The sequence below is a fragment of the Odocoileus virginianus genome, chromosome 33 (assembly GCF_023699985.2).
Source record: "Odocoileus virginianus isolate 20LAN1187 ecotype Illinois chromosome 33, Ovbor_1.2, whole genome shotgun sequence".
NCBI lineage: Eukaryota > Metazoa > Chordata > Mammalia > Artiodactyla > Cervidae > Odocoileus > Odocoileus virginianus.
In genome coordinates this window covers 31,584,332-31,606,969 of record NC_069706.1, presented here as the reverse complement: position 1 = coordinate 31,606,969, position 22,638 = coordinate 31,584,332, and the positions used below count along the sequence as shown (strand labels likewise).

General features: G+C 52.6%; 1 protein-coding gene and 1 pseudogene across 4 annotated transcripts in view; one reads left to right on the top strand and one right to left on the bottom strand.

Annotated features, from left to right (window-relative positions):
- The window catches only part of GTF2IRD1 (GTF2I repeat domain containing 1), a 118,464-nt gene extending 100,074 nt beyond the window's left edge, over positions 1-18,390 (top strand). For 3 of the 4 annotated variants that reach the window (XM_070460205.1, XM_070460206.1, XM_070460204.1), the window contains 5 exons: positions 5,536-5,613; positions 7,818-8,010; positions 11,064-11,101; positions 13,772-13,908; positions 15,001-18,390. In XM_070460205.1, the coding sequence (XP_070316306.1) occupies positions 5,536-5,613; positions 7,818-8,010; positions 11,064-11,101; positions 13,772-13,908; positions 15,001-15,069 (515 nt within the window). In that variant the 3' untranslated portion in view covers positions 15,070-18,390. The other variant, XM_070460207.1, reaches the window with a different exon arrangement.
- Positions 18,391-19,053: 663 nt separating this feature from the next.
- Positions 19,054-21,462, bottom strand: LOC110139192 (fibroblast growth factor 12 pseudogene; annotated as a pseudogene).
- Between the last annotated feature and the right edge of the window lie 1,176 nt (positions 21,463-22,638).

Genomic DNA, 22,638 nt, shown 5'->3' with positions numbered 1-22,638 from the left:
GCCTCCAGAGAGTGATGTGGGGCCACCCCAGGCGTCACCCTGAGCTGCCTGGCTTAAAACTGTGTACCCAGCATGGCTGTGATTTAATAAGCTTGGTTGCTTGCTTTCCCCAGGCAAAATTCATTTAATCCTTGGGCTAACAGACAGCCGATTAGAAAGGACAAGACGAGAGCTCCTGGGGCAGACCACAGAGAGAGAAACCAGAAAACTGAAAAAGCAAAAATGGGCAGGAGAAATGCCAGCCCGGGGCAGTGGGGAACAGGTCACTGTGGCCAGGGCAAGTTCAGGAGCACTTTCTGGATGGCACTGGGGTTCAGGTCATGAGAGTGACCTTCCCCTACCCCCAAATTGTGTGCTTAATTAGAAAAAGGGTACTTGGTGTGGGTTTTTTTTTTTAATGTTTATTTTTATTCATTCATTTCTGGCTGTGCTGGGTTTTCGTTGCTGCGCAGGATTTTCTCTAGTTGTGGCGCATGACCTTCGTGTTATAGTGGCCTCTCTTGTCGTGAGCACGGGCTCTAGGGCACGCGGGCTCAGTCCGTTGTAGCTTCTGGGCGCCAGAGTGCAGGCTCAGTAGTTGTGGCACATGGGCTTAGTTGCCCCAAAGTACGTGGGCTCTTCCTGGATCAGGGATCGAAATTGGGTCTCCTGCATTGGCAGGCGGATTCTTTACCACTGAGCCACCCGAGGAGGCCCGCTTGATGAGTTTTAGAAAATGTCCTCCCCTAAATGAGTCAAGCAAGCCCAGAGACTTAAATAAAATTCCATTTTCTGGAAGAGTTTCCTATGTAAGATTTCATTTCCTGAGACTATGTGAGATAACTGAGGCAGTGGTCTGCTAATCATGTCAATGATAACTTGACATTGACAGCATAAGAGCTTACTTTTTTTTTTAATGTATCATTAAATTTTTTTAATGTATCATTAAATCCCTCCCTAACAGGCCAGGATTCCCACTGGAGGGATGTCAGAACTGACTCAGAGAGGTTGAGTGCTTTTCCAAACACCACACAGCATTAGGGGGTACAGTCAAGATTGCCTTGGAATCTGCTGTCACTGGCCCTGGGGATGCCCTTTCTCCCCACTGTCTACAGGCATTCAAGCAGGTACCTGGAGGGTACCTTCGCATGGAGCCCTTGTGATGTTTCCAAATGGAGAACATTCTGAAACGTTTGCAACCGTCGCGGTCCTTAGAGCCAGCCTGGGTTTGCAGACGTTCCATCAGGTCCCCCCAGGGAAGAAGAGTAATGACAACTAGCCCGAGACCACACCAGGCACGGGCAGGACGTCCTCAGCTCCGTGTGGTCGTGGTTGCAACTTTCCAAACAAGGAAATGCAGTGGTGGCCCAAGATCATGAGCTAATAACAGAGCCAAGACTTGAGACCAAGCAGTCAAACTTCAGAGCGTGTGATCTTAATTGGTCTTAAATTCCAGCAACAGGGCTGTACCTCGGAGTCCACGAAAGACCACGGGGTTTCTGGCCGAGACCCCACGGGCCCCAGAGATTGTGCCTCACCCCCCAGCCAACCCCCCAACACACACACACTGTGTCTCTCATGTTCTCTGATCCTCGTTTTGCTCACTGGCAGATCAGACTCAGTGGTGGTGGTTGCCAGGGCCACCCTGCCCTGCCCACAGCCATCCTGGGGGAGGCCCCTGGTGACCACCGGCCTGGCTGCCGCTGCTCCAGGGAGTGGGCGTACGATGGTGGCGGCATGAGCCTGGCAGTGTCAGGAAGGAGGTGCCCGACACACAGCCGGCCAAGAGGCCTGGTGGGCTGAGCCATGCAGGCTAGCAGGGAGCATGGCCTTCCTCCCCCGCGTCCGGGGCTCGCCAGGACTTGAGGGCCACTATCTGGGGACAGTGACCACAGTTCACAGCACAGGAGACCAGCTCTGTCCTAGGCACCTCTGAGCCCGGACCCGAGTGTTCGTCCTCCCGCTGCAAGGCTGGAGATAGATTGAGGGCACCTGTGGTTCGAGTAGAGCCTCCCAAGTGTTGGGTCCCTCCTTGGCCCTCATCCCACAAGGTCTCCCCTCATCTTTCCTCCAAGTACACAGAGTCCCTTGGAGGAAATCAAGCCAGGGGCTTGGAGAGTCCCTGCAAGGAGACACCCAACCAGTCCATCCTAAAGGAAATCAACCCTGAAGATTCATTGGAAGGACTGATGCTGAAACTGAAGCTCCAATACTTTGGCCACCTGATGCGAAGAGTTGACTCATTGGAAAAGACCCTGATGCTGGCAAAGATTGAAGGCGGGAGGAGAAGGGGACGACAGAGGATGAGATGGTTGGATGGCATCACCAACTCAATGGACATGAGTTTGCGCAAACTGGGAGATTATGAAGGACAGAGGAGCCTCGCGGGCTACAATCCGTGGAGTTGCAAAGGGTCGGACACAACTGAGCTCGCGCGCACACACACACACTCACAAAACATTTGTTGAGCACTCATGGAGTGCCTGGAGCCCCGACGTGTGCCGATCGGGCTGAGTCCCACAGGGCCGTGGGGGGCACAGCTGTCACCCCCTCTGAGAAGCCCTCCATGATCCCCGGCTGGGTTGGGGGGTCCCCCCTCCCCGCCCCGTGCTTCCACCAGGCTCTCACTGACAGTTCTCAAGCCTGGTGGGTCACCCAGTGTTCTTCACTGTCGCCTGCCTCATCTGGAACTGTTTTCTGTACTCTGATGCAAGGTCAGCACTGCATCCCCATGGAGCCGTGCTTGTGAAATATTTGTCCAAGACAAATATTGTTTCAGGACAGTGAGCAGAAATGCTGAGAGGTGGCACGACCCACCGTGACTGAACCAACACAAGCCTAGGTTTTCGACTCCAAGTTCATTGCCCTCCCGGAGCCTGGCGTGGCCTCTCCCCCAGGGCGAGGGCAGTGTGAAGCTCAGGCCTGCCCTTTGCCGCTCTCCACCCACTGGCAGCAGAGTGGCAGGCATCTGCAGGGGAAGGCGGGGTGGGTGAGTGAGTCCCCCGCTCCCAGACCCACCCACGTGCCCAGGTGACAGTCACATCCAGCAGCCACGAGAACCTGAGCTTGCGGGCTTGTCTTCGAGGTGCTGTTGACTTCCTTTCGTTAGTCTGTTATTTATGGCTGCATTGAGCCTTTGTAGCCGCTCACAGGCTTTCTCGAGTTGCAGCGAGCGGGGACGACCTAGCAGCGGTGCCAGGCTTCTGATTGTGGCGGCCTCTCTCGGGCTTCAGTAGTGCTGGCGCACCAGCTTAGCTGCCCCGCAGCATGTGGGACCTTTCCCGACCAGGGATCAAACCCACATCCCCTCCATTGGCAGCTGGATTCTTAACCACTGGACCACCAGGGAAGTCCACTGTCTACTTCCTTTTAATCCGGAAGGCTTTGTCATGTGCCGACTGAGTCCCAGCCCCGCCCTGGGCTTGAGAGGAGACAGAGGCATGCAACTGTGAGCTGATAGAACCAGAGATTTAGAGGAAACACCTTAAAGATCAACCCTTCTTTCTAGAGATGGGAAAGTGAAAATTCAGGAAACCCAGTGTGCCTGGTAGAGAGAAAGACCTGGACTTCCCGATCAAATAGTGTATTCCTGGCCCTGCGCGGCTGTGTGACCTTGGGCAGGTTAATTAACCTCTCTGAACCTTTGTGCCCTGGACTGTGGTGAGCAACGGCCATGACCGTGTCTGGGAAAGCTGCCAGCAGTGTCCGGTGCACATTGGGTGGATACAGGTTGATCTCTCCCTGGCCTCTGTGGCACTGCCGTTCTGTGCAGAGTCCGGGAGCCATCCCTGGTGGCAGGGGAATAGCTGGATAGAAAGTGTCTTCCCCCTCCCTGCAGGCTCGAGGTGGCCCTGGGGCAAAGGGCTGTCCTAGTTGTCTGCTGACGTGGAGGAGGGTCAGGTTGATGCTGGCCACCGCTGGGGCCCTGAACCGTGGGGAAGGGCTGTGATGGGGTGTGTGGGAAGCCGGCAGGGAGCCAGGGTGCCGAGTTTGGGGTCTCAGTGTGGCCAGGTGCAGCCATCGCTCCCCGAGATGGGGACGCAGGAGGAAGATGCTATCTGGGATGCCTGACGCTAGTTAGTGCCCCACGGCACCCGGGTGGCTGGTTGGCCATGCTTGAAGAGAGAGAGATCCCGGAACTCTTGAGATTCAGAGATCTGGATGCTAGAATCAGGAGCGTGGGCATAAACTGGACCAGACAGGGCTCTGGGGTAGGGGGGGACGGCAGGGCAGGGACTGGGAGGGCAGCGGATTATGGAGGAGGGGTGCCAGGCGGTGTGGGAAGCTCTCTGCCCTGCAGGGCTGGGCGGGCAAGGCCCCTCCCTGGCAGTGGCAGGGGGAAGGCTGGGCCTCGTGCCCGGGCTGTGAGGTGCAGGCGGGGGCAGCAGACAGTCTGAGTGGCACAGAGCCCTGGGCCTCCCAAATGGAACTGAGTTCTATGAGATTTTTCCAGATTAGAACAGGAGTTGTTTTTCTCCGCCGACCCATTCTGTCTGCTCTGCCCCTCACCTCCCAGGCCCTGGCTCCCTGCCGGCTTCCAGCTCCCCGCCCCCGCCCCCGAGGCCCAGCCCACATGGTGAACTGTGCCAAGGTGCCCCAGGGCTCTTCCTGGAACGCCCGCTCCCAGGACACATGCCCACAGCCGCTCTGCCGGAACCTCCTCTAACGCCGTCCACACCCCGCTTCTCCCCGGCCTAGCCCAGGGCTGTCTCTGGGGGCTCCACTGACCCCAGCTGCCAAGGAGAGGGCTGAGGCAGCGGGGCACAGGGTCCAGGCAGAAGGTGCCCCCCCCAGGGCCCCCCTGGACACTGACCAGGAAACGTGTGCAACCCCAAAACCTGCCTGGTCGCAGGCTTTGGGCTCTGGGTCTGTGAGGCAGCCAGGTGACTTCCTGCAAGCCCAGCTCTGTCAGGCTGGCACAAGCCCCCCCCACCTCTCTGCCCGCGCCCACGACCCATCCCCATCACTTCCCCCCGGCCCCACCCTGTGCTTCAGCCGCAACCAGCACATCGTGACCTTTCACCTTTCAATGCCTGCACAGGGGCTGATTCTACACCTGGGGTGTCTTTCTCCACCCCCACTCCATCCTGCCTTCCAAGAGACCCCACCTTGAGCATCCTGCTCTCCCAGGGGGCCTCCCCAGATGTGTACAAGCAACGTGGGCACCCTGATTCACGCCCCCCCTCCCATCTCCTCGGGGGTGTCCCCGGTCACACTTCTGGGTGGGCGCATGGCCTAGTTGTCACCCCCGCTAGGCTGCGAATCCCTGGGAGGAGGCTCCTGGCCTCCTCCTCCTCGGGGTGCTGCGTGCCTGACACAGGGCCTGTGCTGGGGAAGCTGTTCAGAGAATGAGGGATGGCTGGATGAATGTATGGACAGATGGGTGGGTGGACGTACGGACAGACGGCTGAGGCCAGCAACAGGCTGCAGGGGAGCGGGTGGGCCCTGGAGAGCCTGTGCCAGCAGGTGGGGGTCTGGGCCGCCATGTGGGAGAAGGAGCAGGTCCCGGGGCCGAGTCCATGGGGACCCTCACGCCCCCTTGCCTTCCTCTCGTAGACGAAGATGATGCCAACAGGCTGGGGGAGAAGGTGATCCTCCGGGAGCAGGTGAAGGAGCTCTTCAACGAGAAATACGGTCAGTGCATAGGGAGGGAGGGAGGGCAGGGCTGGGGGCAGCCTTCCTTGGGGGTCCCCCCGCCTCTGCATCCAGCCGGGCCTCCAGTTGTCCCCAGCTGGCCTGTCTGCTCCCTGGGGACATAGTTGCGCTGTGACCGATGAGAGCTGACTCCTCATTCTCCCCCGCACCAAGAAAACTGGGGGGAAGGAAACAGTCGGCGGTACACACAGCTGGGACAGTGGTCAGCATCTCTGCCCCTCTCAGGCTGGGCTGTGTGGCAGAGGCCGTGGCCCGCAGTCAAGTGCCTGTTCACGCAGACGCTTGTCTGCCCAGCACACTCAGCCCTGAGAATCTAGAGGAAGGAGTCTGATCCTGCCATCAGCGGGGCTCAATGTGGGGAGAAACTGGCCATGGAATAGATGCAAAGTGCCAAGTCCCCTGCAGAAGGCATCCGGGTGCCAGGGAAGAACCCAGGATGGTACAGTTGATAATACAGCCACCACCAATGGAACAGTTTCTAGATTACTGCGTGTCAGGCAGCACTAGGTGCTCTGTATATGTTTTTTTTCCCCCAGCACTTTTTTATTTTGCAAAACTGAAACTCACACCCATTAAATAACAGCTCACCGTTTCCCCCTCCTACTTGCTGTTTCTATGAATTTGACTACTCTCATACCTCATGTAAGTGAAAAGATACAGTGTTTGAGGTTCATCCATGTTTAGCTTGTGTCAGAATATCCTTCCTCTTAAAGGTTGAATAAGATTCCCTAGTATGTGTTTTCGGTTTTTTTGTCCATTCATCCACTGAAAGACGCCTGTTGCTTGCACCTCTTGCCTCTTGTGCGGCTCTGAATACATTTTGTTTGTGATGAATTTAGTAGTATTATCTACTTTGTATTGTAGTTGAGAGTTAGAAGGCAGTTTTGTTTTTTGTTTTTTAAATTTCAGAGAGTGACACAAGAAAACAGGAAAATGTAGAAATGTAATGAGGAGGCAGGGGTAATGGGAGCATAGCCATGGCTGAATCAGTGAACGAGAAAGCTCCTTGGAAGAAGGGATGTTTGAGCAGGAACTTGCATGTCAGTAGGCACAGCGGGAAGCTTGCCAGGCGTAGGGAGCAGCTCAGTGACTGCCGAGCAGGGAGAAGGCAGGTGGGCCAGGAGTGGGAAGGTGCGGGGGGAGAGGTTCTCGATGAGTGCAGAGAGGGAGGCAGGCCAGGACTTGGGGTTTCGTTTTGAAAGTAACAGGAAGCGACTCTGCTGTGTGGTTTGTTGTGTCTTTTTCACTTTTTATTTTGAAATCAGTTTTCAAAGCAGAGAGAATGACTCAGTGACCCACCGTGTCACAGACCTGGCTTCTGTGCTTATCGACATTTGGCCAATCTTAATTCTAAAACCAATGCATTGGGCTTCCCAGGTGGTGCTAGTGGTAAAGAACCCACCTGCCAATGCAGGAGACTTAGGTTCAATCCCTGGGTTGGGAAGATCCCCTGGTGGAGGGCATGGCAATCCACTCTGGTATTCTTGCCTAGAGAATCCCATGGACAGAATTCCATAGGCATGGTTTGATAGCTTTAGTACTTTAAAACAAACCTGAGACATCCCGTCATTTCATCCATAAATACCTAAGTAAGGACTTTTATTTTTTCTAACGCAATAGGAGTAGATTTTACATCTATATATGTTTTTTTTGGCCTTGCGGGATCTCAGTTCCCCAACCAGGGATCAGACCCATGCCCCCTGCAGTGGAAGCAAGCAGTCCTAACTACTGGACCTCCAGGGAATTCCTTGGATTTTTTAATTTATTGAAGTATAGTTGATTTACAGTGTTGTGTTAATTTCTGCTATACATCAAGGTGACTCAGTTTTATAAATATATATATATTCTTTTTCATATTCTTTTCCATTCTGGTTTATCACAGGATATTAAATAGTTTCCTGTGCTATGCAGTAGGACCTTGGTGTTTATCCATCCTGTATATAATAGTTTGTACCTGCTAATCCTAAACTCCCAATCCTTCCCTCCTCATCCCTCACCCCTGGATTTTTAGTTTTGCTAATTGGATTAAAAAAACAAACAAACCAGTGGTATGTGCGTTGACTTACAAACTCCCTGGGGTGCTGTGGCTACCTAGTGGGGCCGTGCTGGGTCCCAGCCCTTCCCCAGAGAGCTCGCCTTGGACCAGGGAATCCTCCCTCACCCTGACCCCCTGTGCGCTCTAGGCGAGGCCCTGGGCCTGAACCGGCCCGTGCTGGTCCCTTACAAACTGATCCGGGACAGCCCAGACGCCGTTGAGGTCACGGGCCTGCCGGACGACATCCCTTTCCGGAACCCCAACACATACGACATCCACCGGCTGGAGAAGATCCTGAAGGCCCGCGAGCATGTCCGAATGGTCATCATCAACCAGCTCCAGTGAGTGCTCCCGGCACCTGCTGCAGGGGGTGTGGGGTGGGTGCTGTCTGGAGCTGGGAGGGGAACCCCCAGAGCCGGCCCAGCCAGCAGTCGGAAACAGAGAGAAACGTCGAGGAAAGGAGAGAGAGGAAACTCGCTTGCACAGAATCCAGTAGACAGCCTAGCTGTCTTTCATCTTTTTTTTTTTTTAATGTGGACCATTTTTAAAGTCTTTATTGAATTTGTTACAGTATTGCTTCTGTTTTATGTTTTGGTTTTTTGGCCTCGAGGTGTTTGGGATCTTAACTCCCTTGACAAGGGCTTGAACCCGCACCTGTTGCACTGGAAGGCCACGTCCTAACCACTGGACTGCCAGGGAAGTCCCAGCAGCCTCCTCTTAAAGATGAGGAAGCAGATATCCAGAGTGAGAAAGGGACAGTGTAAGTCACAGTGGGCCAGCCGGGCTCCAGACCCAGACATCTTAGTCAGTGCAGGCTCCTGTAACAGAATACCATGGACCAGGTGGCTTAAACAAAAGAACTTTATTTCTCACTATTATGGAGGCTGAGAAGTGCAAGATCAGGGTGTCAGCAGATTTGATGTCTGGTGAGGCTCTTCCTGGTTCACAAATGAGCGTCTTCTCACTGTGTCCTCACAGGGCAGAAGGGATGAGGGAGCAATCTGGGGCCTCTTATATAAGGACACTAATCCTGTTCAAGAGGGCTCCACCCTCCGTACCTAATCACTTCTCAAAGGTTCCACCAATAAATATCATCACACTGGGGATTAGGTTTTTTTTCAACATTTGAATTCTTCGGGGACAGGAGCACTTAGGCTATAGTGCCAGATGTCCTGATTCTAACCCCTTTCAACTGAAACACATGGCCTCAGCATTTATAGGTATTTATTTTTTCAATTTTAATTAAATTTGATTTTTTTTTTTACTATACCACTCATTTTTACCTGTTTTACTGTATTTAGAAAATAACAATAATTCAGTACCCCCAAGCCTAGAGATAGCCACTGTCTGTATTTTACTGTATATCCCTGTATATTTTTTTAAACATAATAGTTTATTTGATTATTTTGGGGGTTTAAAAACAATACACACAGCAAACCTGGAAAATACAAAAAGGTAGAAGGAAGGAAGATAACCCATAACCCTCCTATTTAGAGTTAACACTGGTGGTGCATTTCTTTGACTTTCTCTTCTACCCATATTTTCTTTCCAGTTTTACACTCCATGTTTTTGAGGGTTTTTTATTTTAAATTTTTTATTTATTTACTCACACATTCGTTTATTTTGGCTATGCTGGGTCTTCATTGCAGCTCCAGGGCTCAGTAGCTGAAGTGTTTGTGCTTAGTTTTGGCATATGGGATCTAGTTCCCCGACCAGAGATCAAACCCACACTGCCTGCAGTGGAAGCTCAGAGTCTCAGCCTTCCTGGCAGTTCAGTGATTAGGATTCAGCGTTTTCACTGTGGTGGCCTGGGTTTGCTCCCTGGTCAGGGAACTAAGATTCCACAGGCCACACGTATTGTGGCTTATTTATTTAAAAAATACAGCTATTGTATCTTTTCTTTTTTTTTTTTTGGTGCAGCCAAAAAAAATTTTTTAGTAAAATAAAATAATTGCATGTGTCAAAAAAATTGTATTATTCAATTGATCTGAGTTGTCCAGCTACAGAAATAGCAAGATGCCAGAGGTTTGTTTGGACTTGTGATACTTTAAAGATGCAGTAAAACATCTATTGATTTGGGGGAAGAAATCACATTATTCAGTGAAAGTGAAGGTCGCTCAGTCATGTCCAACTCTTTGTGACCCCGTGGACTACATTGTCCATGGAATTCTCTAGGCCAGAATACTGGAGTGAGTAGCCTTCCCCTTCTCCAGGGGATCTTCCCAACCCAGGGATCAAACCCAGGTCTCCTGCATTGCAGGTGGATTCTTTACCAGCTGAGCCACAAGTGAAGCCTCACATTATGAAGCGGGGCCTCAGATGAAAAGTAGAGGTTTCCCTCCCTTCCCATGTATGTTCACCCCCTGAAGTAACTTCTGGAAAATAGGAGAAAATGCCCACCCACCCCCAATAGATGTACCTCCCAGAGAGAAGACGTTCTGGGGTTTTCGTTCCATGTTCCCACTTTTCTTTTTTCTGTTAATGCCTATTATATATATATATATATATGTGTGTATATATATATATATATATAAGTATATATTATATAATACATATATATATATATTATGTATAAATAGATATTGTATATAAATATGTATATATGTTAGGTTACATCTAATTTGGGGGGGTTCTTATAATAATGCTGCAAGTAAAATAATCATTAAAATAAAGAGTAAAAGACATATTAGGGCTTCCCTGGTGGCTCAGTGGTAAAAAAAACCGCCTGCCAACACAGGAGACAAGAGTTCGACCCCTGATCCAGGAAGATCCCACATGTCACGTGGCAACTAAGCCCATGCGCCACAGCTGCTAAGCTTGTGCTCTAGAGCGTGGGAGCCACAAGTGCTGAAGCCCGCGTGCCCTAGAGCCTATGCTTTGAAACAAGAGAAGCCACCACAATGAGACGCCCTGGAACTGCAACCCGAGAGCAGCCCCCACTCGCGGCAACCAGAGAAAGCCCGGTAGCAACCAAGACCCAGCACAGCCAAAACTAAATAAATAAAAATAAACAGTAAAAGAAAAAAAAAAAAGAATCCAGGTTCCTTTTTTTAAAAAAAAGATATATTTAAAAAATAGTACTGTCTCATATATCCATTTACATAAATGTAGGCACACACTTCGGATCACTTGGTCAGACGACAGCCCCGCTTTCTAGAGGAAACCAGTCCGAGGGGCGACCTACCTGGCTCGGCCCTGATGGTGCCACGCTCACCATCATCCGCCTGCTCTGAGCGGGGATGCTGACTGCTTTCATCCGGGGCTTTCCTGGCTAACGTTCCGGCATTGCTGGCAGCCTTTTCATCTCACGATGTCACCCACATTCAGGGAGCAGGTGAGGAGAAGGAGGGGCAACCTGGTGTTCTGACTGCCACCTCATTTCTCTCTTTTTCAGACCTTTTGCAGAAATCTGCAGTGACGCCAAGGTGCCAGGTAAGTCAGAGGCTGAAGAGGCCACCCCTCTGCTTCTCGGGGACCAGAGTCTAGGGACACATCTGGGCCAGGGGGCACGTGATAGAGGAGAGTGTAGTCCTCCTGCTGGAACCTCCCCAGGGAGCCTGAGACCTCCCTCCGCAAGGCCAGTATCCCCAGAAGGTCCCAGGAAGCCTGCAGCTGCCCTTCGGAGAGGCCCTGCCGTGGAGAGCCGAGCCTGGCAGATCAGCTAGACAGAAGGAGGGACAGGCAGGAGCCAGCAGGAGGGGGCGTCAGGTAGGATGGGGGAAGCCACCTGGGGAGGGGAGAGGGGGTGACCTATGCCCTGCAGGGGTGAGGCAGGTGGGCGCTGCCCAGGACTGGCTGGGCCCCTGGACTCTGCCTGCATTTTCAGGGCGACACCTGCACTTAGACCCTGGTCTTCTAGAACCTTTCGGGGTCCTGGAACCTGGGAAACTCTGGGGTTCTGATCAAGCAGGTGTGTCAGAGGACTCAAGAGGCTGGAGCCCCGGGGATTGGGAGGTGCACCTCTGATTAAGAAACACGGATTTACAGAAATTCCCCAGCAGTCCAGCGGTCAGGACTTGGCACTCTCACTACTGTAGGTCTGGGTTCAATCTCTGGTTGGGGAACTAAGATCTCAGAGGCCACATGGCATGGCCAAAAAAACAAAACAAAACACTGATCTAGTCCCACCTCTCATGGTACAGCTGGGAAACTGAGGCCCAGGGAGGGGAAGGGACTCACCAAGGCCACACAGTGAGCTGGTGGCCTCCTCGAGCCTGATGTGCTAACCATCCATCTGAACCACAGGCCACCGTGGACTGTAGGCCCCAGTGTGGCTGTTCAGCGGGGACAGTGACAGGATTCAATGAGGCTACTCCACCCTAGCCTGAGACTTGAGGCCCTAACCCCAAATGGTCGGGGTTCCCCTGGAATGCCACAGCCTTCTAGCATGTGCCGATGCCAAGGGCATGGCATGGGACAGGGAGGTGACTAGGTTTGGGAGCTGCTCCCAAGTCAGAGGCGAACACGGCAGAAGGCCCCATGGAGGCCTCCGGGAGGAGATTTTGGAACACATTATCAGAGACTTACAGGCTTCCCTGGTGCCTCAGACTGTAAAAACTCTGCCCGCCAAGGCAGGAGACCTGGGTTCGATCTCTGGGCCTGGAAGACCCCCTGGAGAAGGTTATGGCTACCCACTTCAGTATTCTTGCCTGGAGAATCCCCATGGACAGAGGAGCCTGGTGGGCTACAGTCCATGGGGTCACAAAGAATCAGACACATCTAAGCAACTGACACTTTCACTTTATCAAAGACATATCCACTACCCCCAACCATGGCCATCTTTAAGGTCTTAAAGTGACCCCCACGGTGGCCACAGCCCGCGGCAAGCACCTCTGAGTTGTCCGCATGTGGAGCCTCCTTCAAAAATCCCTCCTCCCTGGCTCACAGGCTGGGTTCCTTCTGCCTCCATAGTCTTCTGTGTCCCGGGATCTCCACTCCTACCGCATCCAGACCCCAGCCTCTGGCTTTGCTTCACCAGCTAGACAGTTGCCTACCCAGGCCCAGCATGCCCTCATCTGTGTCGTTAAGACCTTCCGATGGGCTGTGTCAATAAGCTGTATCCACTCAGTTAAGCCCAATCTCCACTTACGCAGCACACAGCTGCAGATTTTTGGGGGGATCCACACCGTGCAGGGAGATCCTAGTTCCCTGACCAGGGGTGGAACTTGCAGCTCCTGCAGTGGAAGTGTAGAGTCCTAACACTGGACCACCAGGGAAGTTTCCAGTACACAGCTGCAAATCTTTTTGCTAAGTCTTTCATAATCGCATGAATTGGATTCAGTAACAGCACAACCCCTGCTGGTCCTGCTCTGTGCTGGGCTTGATACTGGGCTCCTTCATACTTTTAGTCTCCTTTGAGTCTCATATCATACACCTTTCCCCTTTTGGCTCAGAGAGGTTCATCATTTTCCCAGGGTCACACAGCTAGTAAGTGGCAGCTGTGGAGTTTGAACTTCAGGCTTCTGGCTCTAAACCAGGCTTTCTTTCCATTGGGAAAGAAAGGTCACCAGTGCCTGTGACCTGTCGTTTGTCACAGCATTGTCAGATCTGGGTCATCACACATCGGCGGTAACAGTAGCAACCATACTGTAGCAGTTCTCAGTTGCTGAGTATTTACTGGAGACCAGTTACATTATCTCATGAGACACTCCCAGCAAACCTGCAGAATCTCACTCACATTTTACCTGTGACAAAATGAAGGTGCAGGGCCATTACGTGGCTCTCCTTAAGACCCAAGTCTGTATGGCTCTGAGTCTGGGAGTTCTGGGGAGCCTGGGACCTTGGACTCTACCTGGTCCAGGGAGGATATAAGGAAACCCTGGGTCTGAGCTGGGCCTGCTGGGGAAGCCTCCCTGGAGGAGGAGGCTATAGTGTCAGCAAAGCAATAAGTTAGCGGGAGGAGGAGGGTGGGCAAGTTAGGCGTGGGGGCTGCTCAGGGAAGGCAGCTGCGGAGATGGGCCTCAGCCACTGGGGGATCAGGAGCCTCGAGTGCTGAGAAGGGGACTTCAAACCTGCGAACAAGGCCTTCTCCAAGGGAGGGCGTCAGGAAGCCGAGACACAGTGGCCCTGGCACCCGGCATCAGCAACCCTTTCTCCCACCAGCCAAAGACAGCAGCATTCCCAAGCGCAAGAGAAAGCGGGTCTCCGAAGGGAACTCCGTCTCCTCCTCCTCCTCATCTTCCTCGTCCTCCTCCTCGAACCCGGAGTCGGTAGCATCCACCAACCAGATCTCGCTCGTGGTAAAGTTGTGCAGAACAGGACCTGACCGCTCTTCCTTCTGGCTTTCAGCCAGCACTCGGGCAGGGTCGTCTATGCTGGGGCGTGGGTCCGGGGTGCGGGGAGACGCCGGGCCCTGAGCAGGGTCTGGAGACATACCTGCCTGCTCCACCTGTGAGCTAGTCCACCCCTCCTCTCATCAAGCACTCACAGGCACCCCTGGGAAGGAGTTCACAGGCCCACTATGCAGATGGGCAAGCTGAGGCCTCAGAGTGGGAAGGGACCTGACACCTCCTCCCACTCGATAGGACCTTGAGCAGACTCCCGGTTATTCCCAGGGCAATCAGATGCTAGACTAATTTCTGTGCTCACATCACATGCTCTGAGCCACAGGACTGCGAGGCGTGGGTGTTACCCACAGTACGTAGACGAGGAAAACTGGGGTCAGGGGCCCATTAACTCTGCAGCCTCACGCTGGTCAGTGGTGGACGGACACCCCACCTCCAGAGCACCACTTGCTTTGCCACGTGACTGGTTTATTCAGCCACGTGGCTCCTCTCGAGGGGAAAGCCTCATTAAAGGCACAATTCAAGCGTTCTTTCTGATTTCAAAATATTAGCTTTGAAATCCTGGGTCCAAATGGGGAGAATATTGGAAGCCAGCTGAAAACAACTTCAGTTTGTTTATGCTTGGACCTCTTCCCGAAAAGCACAGAAGTTCAGGCTTTGCCTCTGTTCCTGCCAGGGTGCTCACAGAGGGTCCCTCAACCCTCCCACCACTCAGAAAGATAGGAAAGCTTGCTCTAGAGCCTGAGGCCTGGAGGGGGCTGAGTTTACAGGGCTCAGGCCACCTGTTCTGAGCGATCCCCAATTTCTTCCCCACATGTCTGCCCACACGGTTGGTCCCTGGGACACAGGTGGGAACAGGTCAGAAAGCTCCAGCCCTGGCCCCACGGTCACTGGTGAACCGTGAGACCTTAGGTCACACCCCCCTCTCTTGGCCTCCCACAGCCTCAAAATAAAAAGCATCCGAGGAAATCCTTCACAAAGCGTCCCAGGGGGCTCTCAGAGTCACCTGGAGTCCTAACCCAGGCTGTCTGTCCCCCCTCTCTCTAGCAATGGCCAATGTACATGGTGGACTATGCCGGCCTGAACGTGCAACTCCCGGGACCTCTGAATTACTAGACCTCAGTGCTGAATCAGGACCTCACTCAGAAAGACTAAAGGAAATGTAATTTATGTACAAAGTGTATATTCGGATATGTATCGATGCCTTTTAGTTTTTCCAATGATTTTTACACTATATTCCTGCCACCAAGGCCTTTTTAAATAAGTAAAAAAAAAAAGAAAAAAAAGCATTGCCTCTGTTCCTAACTGTTGCTTGTTCTCTTTTGGAATTTGTGGCTGCAGCTGCCGTCCCTGGAATGAGGTCAGGAAGTTTGGCTCAGCTGGCCTGCCCAGGCCTTCCGTCTTTGCCGAGAACAGAGGCCACGGCCCTGACCACAGGGCCCTGGGTACAGGCTTCATTCATTTTGCTGCTGCTGAGGTCACATGACCTCAGAATGCAGTGCCAGAAGAAGATGAAGTGCAGGGCCGAGCCTCTGTGGTCGGGGGTCGTCTTGTCCTGGCCCCAATAACAGGTACAGTCAAGAAGGTAGATATGATAAGCAGGCATGGAATCTCCATAGCTGGAGGGAAGACATCTTGCAGACAGGGTCTTTGGAACGAGCCTGAAGAGGTGACACGGGTTTCGGTTTTTTTTTTTTTTTTTTGCTACGCTGTGCGGCATGTGGGATCTTAGTTCCCAGCCCAGGCATTGAACCTGCAGCCCTTGCTTTGAAAGCATGCAGTCTCAACCACAGGCTGCCAGGGAAGTCCCCGAGGTGGCTTTTTGCTACTGTGTGTACATGCTCTGTCTCAGTTGTGTCCAACTCTTTTTGCCCCCATGGGCTGTAGCACACCAGGCTCCTCTGTCCATGGAATTTTCCAGGCAAGAATACTGGAGTGGGGTGCCATTTCCTATTCCAAGGGAACCCTCCAACTTAAGGATCAAACCCACGTCTTCTGCATTTGCAGGCAGACTCTTTACAGCTGAACCACCTGGGGAGCCCCAGGTTTTTGCTCGAGCTCAGGGTATTTAAGCAGAGTGGTGGGTCACAGCTACCCGTCAGAAAGACCAGTTCGGTGACAGGTGGAAAGGTGAAGGAAGTGATGAGACTTCAGAAAGATAAGTCAAAAGGGTCTGGCAGTCATTCAGGCTTGCCATACTGGCCACTCCTTCAGTCCTGATAGGGAAGCCGGGGAAGGACAGGACGCGGAAGCAAACATCTAGCACAGATTCAAGAAACGGTCCTTGAAGCATGCCGCTGTTCAGTTGCTCAGTTGTGTCCAACTCTGCGACCCCACAGACTGCAGCACACAAGGCTTTTCGGTCCTTCACTGTCTCCCAGAGCTTGCTCAAACTCACGTCCATTGAGTCAATGATGCCGTCCAACCACCTCGACCTCGGTCATCCCCTTCTCCTCCTGCCTTCAAGTTTTCCAGCATCAGGGTCTTAGGAGTTGGCAGGACAAAGCTGAGAGGGCTGGGGCTGGACACCGTCCTGGGGGAGAGCCACGTGTGCATAGGCAGGGAGGCTGGACTGAGAACCTGAGCGTTCTAGGAACGAGGAGTCACTGCCACAGGGGAAAGAAGGAGAGTGGCTGGAAGTGAGATGGAAAGGTAGGCGAGCGTAGTCCACAGGCTGTGCCCTGCATGTGGTGCCATGATGAGGGGTGAACCCCGGCAGAGATGCAGCGTGGGTTCTGCTGGCGCAGCATGGGTTCTGCTGGCCCAGCCTGGTGCTCTGCAGGGCATTGTATCCTTTCCCCCCTCGTCCTAGTGGAAGACCTTGTGGGCTGGGCAGAGGTGAGGAGAGATGCGGGTGAGAGCCACGGGACGGAGTATCAAGGGAGAACCAAGACCAGGTCTGCATTTTGGAAGGGCCTGCCTTCCCCCGCAGAGGAGACAGAAGCCGGAGTCCACGTGGAAGGCTCTTGCCGTTGTTCCAGCCAGAGCTGGTGGGGGTTTGGGCCAGGTGAAGAATAACAAGGAGGTCAGCCAACAGGGCTTGGAGGTCAGTTAGACGCTAGTGCTGGGGCATGGAGGGGTCAGGGTGGACTGCGGCGTCCAGCCAGGGTCCAGCAGGAAGCCTACGACGTGGAGGAACTGAGTCCTGAGTCAGCTAAGTACACAATCCAAACAGGCCAGGAGCTCCTGCCAGCCCTCTGGGTCAGCCCAGGGCCTGGAGCCGAGAGGGAAGGTCCTGTCCCAGCCTTCCAGATCTCTTCCTCCTGGAAAGACACAAGAAGCCGGAACCACAAGCTTGGCATGCCCCCACCCAGACTTTTCCTCTCTCTGCCACATCCCAGTGGCCCCAGGACCCGCTGGGGCCCTCCACTCCATCTTCAGTTCCCTGGCCTTGAGCCCAGTTTGCCTTTAATCTCCAGGATCAGGGGAGAGGCGACCCCCTACCATTGACCACCCACTGCCCTCTAGGCATCAACTGCCTAGGAGATCAAGGACCGCATGGTGACTGCCACCTTGCCCTCAGACCCTGTCTCCTGGCACTCATCCTTCCTCCATCTAATCCTGTCTCTCCCTGCATTAAAAAGCCCCCACGGCGTTCCCTCCCCTGCAGCACTCTGCCAACTTCCCGGCCCTCCCTGTCTGTCCCCCTCCTCTGCCTCCCACCCCACCGATCTGTGCCCTTTTCTTCTCCACGGCAGCCACCGGGCAGTGAGCGCGCCTCCAGCCTGGCCACTGGCCTGCGTCCCTGCAGCCCGGCCTGCCCGAGGCTCGGGCCCACCTGGCGCCCCAGCCGCCGGGCTGGCGCCTCCGGGTTGTCTAGACCGGCCCGGGCCGCCCCGCCCCCGCGCTCAGATCTGCTGCCAGAGCCGGAAGTGGCTCCTGCCCGGGGCGGGCGGGGCTCCGCCTGCTCCAGACGGTGCCGCCGGCGGCTGCGCGGAGAGGCGGGGAGCCCCGGGGAAGGGCGCTGGAACCCCGAAAGGCCGGACTCTCCGCCTCTGTCATCCTTCGGATGCATGCAAATAGGCGGGTTGGTGCAGCGAACCTTCGTGCCTTGGTGCCAGGCTTCATTGCAGAAATAAAGGGGATCTCCCTTCCCAAGTCAAAGCTTTTGAACCAAGAGGTGACCTGTGTGCGTCTCCCTTCCCGTCCCGGGGGCTCTGGGCTTTGGGAGGTGTGTCCGGGCTGAGTACCGAGGATGTGCTTAGGGGCCGCGGGCCGCCTCCCCTCCACCTCCCACCCCGCCTGCTCGCTCGGTCCACAGTGTGCCCACCCATCCCCTCCCCTCCCCCCCACCCAGATCTGCCAGCAGGCCCTGCTTTCCGCAAGAGAGCCCAGATGCTGTTTATGCAACCTCCCCGGAATCTCAGTGTACTGTACTTTTTTAAAGTGATTTGATTCAAAGCACTCATTCTTTAATTAAACTTCATTTAGCTGCCATCTGTCTGGGTTCAAAATTGGCTTCGTGTTTTGCAACTCTAAATGAGAATTGTTATTGAATGTGTAAACACATGCACCAAAAAAAAAAAAAAATCACAAAACACTTTCAAAAGTAATAAATGAGGAATGTGCAGAAGCAACGTTAGGAGCTGCATCTTAAACGTTCTAATTGCTGGGGAATGTATTCTGGTGGGTACATAATCATGTTATATACAAATCTTTGTATAGAAATCTGGTATCAATGAAAAGATCAAGATTATGGAAAATGCCGGAATTATATCAGACTGAAAACAGTAATAAAGCAATCATCGGAGCAGGGACAAAGCGAGGGTGAGGCTGGAGGGGGGAAGGGCAGCAATTCTGTTACACCTGCTCCCCTACAGGGAGCCTCCCTCACCTGCCGCTGCCCCACTTCTACTGAAAAGAGGAAGGTGAGCCTGAGCTCCGCTGGCGGGGGCTTCAGAACAACCCTTCCAGATACCTCTTTAAATAAGGAATCAGGGGACCTCGGTCCAGGGGATAAGACTCCAGGTTCCCAATGCAGGGGACCTGGGTTTGATCCCTGGTCAGGGAAGTAAGAGCCTGCCTACTGCAATTACTGAGCAGCCAAAATACATTTTTTAAAAAAAGAAAAAAGAGTTCAAGTTTTATTGAGGTTGTCTACTGACCTCCAAGTTAGAGGGTCTCCTCCCTCCCACCTGGCCCCAGCAAGGAAGAAGAAAGAAAAGATGGAAAAGGACCATGGCGCCTCTTTGAAGCCTCGTGTTAGTGGCTCGATAAGAGGTCAGTGCTCTTTGGGGGAAATGGTCTTCAGGATTTTTTTTTTTAAGGTAATAACTTTATTTCATCCTTATTTATGTCTTCATTACAATTAGTCCTCTATTAATAACAACACAGTTTATTTTAATGCCTGTGGAGTCTTGATTTATTTTTCCCTCTGCTTTTAGGTGTGCTAATCTTTGTGCATGTGCATTTTCTACCACATTGCAACAGGCAAGCTTTGGTTCAATTTTCTTGTCCTACACAAAGGAAGATTTTGAGTGCAGAATCTTAGCCACCAGATCCTGGGTTGCCATTTTATTTTCCTCTCCTTGGGTGGATTTATTGTAAGGAAATGGGTAAAGGACAGGGGCAGAAAGGGAAGGGATGAGAGAGGGACAAAGGGAAGAGTTCTCAGCTACGTTGAATCTTGATTCACAACTTTGCCTCCATTCATGGTCGGTGATCCAGAACTTTTCCTTGAACGCCCTTGTTCTTCTCCAATTTCATGTAGTGATGGCTCTCTGTACATACACACTTCAGTAAGTTTTGAAAAATGTGATGAGGGCTTGGTTTTCTTCACTCTGTTCCCCTTCATAATCTGACCTTCCTTATGGAGTCCCAAAAACTAAGCTCGGCCTGATTCTTGCTGATGGTACAGTGTGGAAGAATAGATCACATAGTAGTTTTCAAACACAGATTCCTTAAATTTGCATACTAGAGTGAAAACATCTGAGCTGTAGAGATCGCCTTCACCATTCATGGCCACATAGAGGCTGGCCTTCACCCCTTGGATGGCCGCCACACGCAGGCCCACAGGGATTAGATTGAAGAGGGTGCAGTCGCTGTTTTCGTCCTTGGTCCCATCGATGGTACCATCTGGGTGCATCTGCAGGAAATATCCCTGAATAACCTTGTCACAATTCCTTTCAGCTGGGGTTCACTTAGGCTGCTGCTGGACCTCAGGCTCCTTCCACAGAGACACTGCAGCAGATGCACTCCTTTCTTCAAAGAAAGCTCAAGAATCTTCATGGAGAAGCGCGTGTGTGGGGTTGGTCAACTCCCCGCCCACCTCCGCTAATTGTCCAACCAAAAGGCGGACTGCCTGGGGAAGCCGGGTCCCAAATCCCTGGTGCGCGCGTCCCGGGCGCAGGGCGGTTTGCTCGGGCCGGGGCTGGGACTGGAGCGCGTCCGGTCTTCAGAATTATTCAATGAGGAAACTGAAGCATGAAGACAGGGAAGGAGCAGGGCGAGAGGCTGATGGTCTCAGGAAGGGGCGGGTTCTTGCTGACGTTTCTGGGTGATCCAGGTTGGAGGATGCAGGAGTGAAAAGTTGGGTAGCAGTTGAGGTGTGGTTAAAGCAGACCCCAGCATCCCTGAGACTCTTTGGCTGATTTGTCCCCTGTGCCCTCTTGATCTTGTTTCCCTGGCCGTCTCTCCAGCACTGCCTTTCTGTCACAAAGCAACCTCTCTCTTCCTTCCCAACTCATGTGGCTGTGCCTTCCCGTTTTACCTATCACTGAAATGTCCCCTCCTTGGGGGCCTCTCCAGACCACCTAGTCTAAATCAGATACTCTACTTCATAAGTTTTACATTTCATCTCCTTTAAAATTAAAGGAAAAAGAAGGAAAACAAACAAACACATGTATTATGATTCTTCCCTTAACTTTTTTTGGGGCTGCACCTCACTGCTTGCAGGATCTCAGTTCCCCCACCAGGGATCGAACCTGTGCCCTCAGCATGGAGTCCTAACCAGTGGACCACAAAGAAATTCCTTTCCTGTAACTCTTAAATCCTCCTTCCTAGTGAATCCAGTAAGCTTGCCCCGGCCACCCTCCCCCAAGCCCATCTCTGGGGAACCATGACAGGTGCCTCTGCCCATTTTTCTACAATAAAAGTCTGCTTTCTTGAATTCTGGTCAAGTGTTTGGACTCCAGAAGCCCAATGTTTCAACATCCGTGTCCCTGAAACACCCACTTAAGATGCAGGAAATGGGAGCCAGGATAAACACTCGGTGCTACAAGAGGTACCAAAAACATTCCACCTGGCTTACACTGTTGCAGATAATAATAAAATAACCACTCTATGCTAACCGTCTACAATGTCAGAGGCATTACATAAGACCTTTTGTGTGCAATGTTAATCCTCACAGCCCTGCAAAGTAAATATTCCTTCTTCCTCTTCCAGATGAAGAATTGAGGTTCAAAGGAGATCAAGGGCTATTATCTGGGGTTACACAACTAGGAAACATTGAGCACTGAGGCAGGATTCAAAACTAAGCCTGGCTGACTCAGAGAATTCAGGCCACAAGCACTGCCCCAGGGTGGGTCCTCCATGGAGCTGACCGTCCCCAGCTCTGGACGGAAAAGCAGTGGGCAACCTCTAACTGGGAGGGGTTCTCTTCTGGTTTCCTCCTTGTTCTGACAAGAACAGAGGTACATTTTAAAAGGGGAGGGGGGACGTGGATACCAACCAGTTCAAGGCTTGCCCAGGAAAGTTGCTAAGACACTCTTCTCAGTCCACGGGAAAAGGACATGAACAGGAGGCCACAGCTGGAAGGACTAGAGAAACACAACACATACACTCACACGTCTACACATTCACATGCAGGCTCATACACATATTTTTAAAACTGTTAATTAGAGGTGCTGTCACAATCCCCAATTATAGCCGAGTCCTTGGCTCACAGATGTTGGGATTGGCATCTGAGAAAGTGCCGCAGAGAGGAAACCTTCCTCAACCACAGCTCTGAGCACGCCCGCCTGCGCTGCCCCCGGAGGAAATCCTCTGGCCTCGCTCTGGCATCTGGGGCCCAGCCCCAGAACAGCTCCTTCTGTATCTCCCAGTGTGCCTTGGGCTCCAGCCAAACCATGTCCTCGCTGTTCTCAGAACATTCTAGAGGCTCACATACCTCCACGCCTCTGCCCCAGCTTTCAGCCTGGCTGGCCCATCCCTTTGCTTTTCTTGATAAGGGTCTGCCCCGCTCTGTGGTCCAGCAGGAAGGTTCTCTTCTTGTGCCGCCTCCCCCGGCAGTCCCGGCCCAGCAGGTGCTCTCAGAAGACGCCACACAATGTCCTACTGTCCCCTGAGGGGGGAAAAAAAAGAGCTTATTGAACACACAGCCTAAAACAGTAGCTCCTAATATCTCCTAAACGTACGTGTGCTCTGACCCTTTAGTCATGTCCGACTCTTTGTGTCCAGCAGCAGAGAATGAGATGATTAGATAGCATCACCGACTCAATGGACATGAATTTGAGCAAACTCCAGGAGACAGTAAAGGACAGAAGAGTCTGGTGTGCTGTAGTCCATAGGGTCGCAAAGAGTCAGACACGACTTGTCGACTGAACAACAACAATACCATCTAACTCCATCCACGTTGTAGAAAATAGCAGGATTTCATTCTTTTTTGTGGCTGATAATCCATTGTGTGTGTATATATTTATATATTTTCTCATATAGGTTATTACAGAATATTCAGTAGAGTTCCCT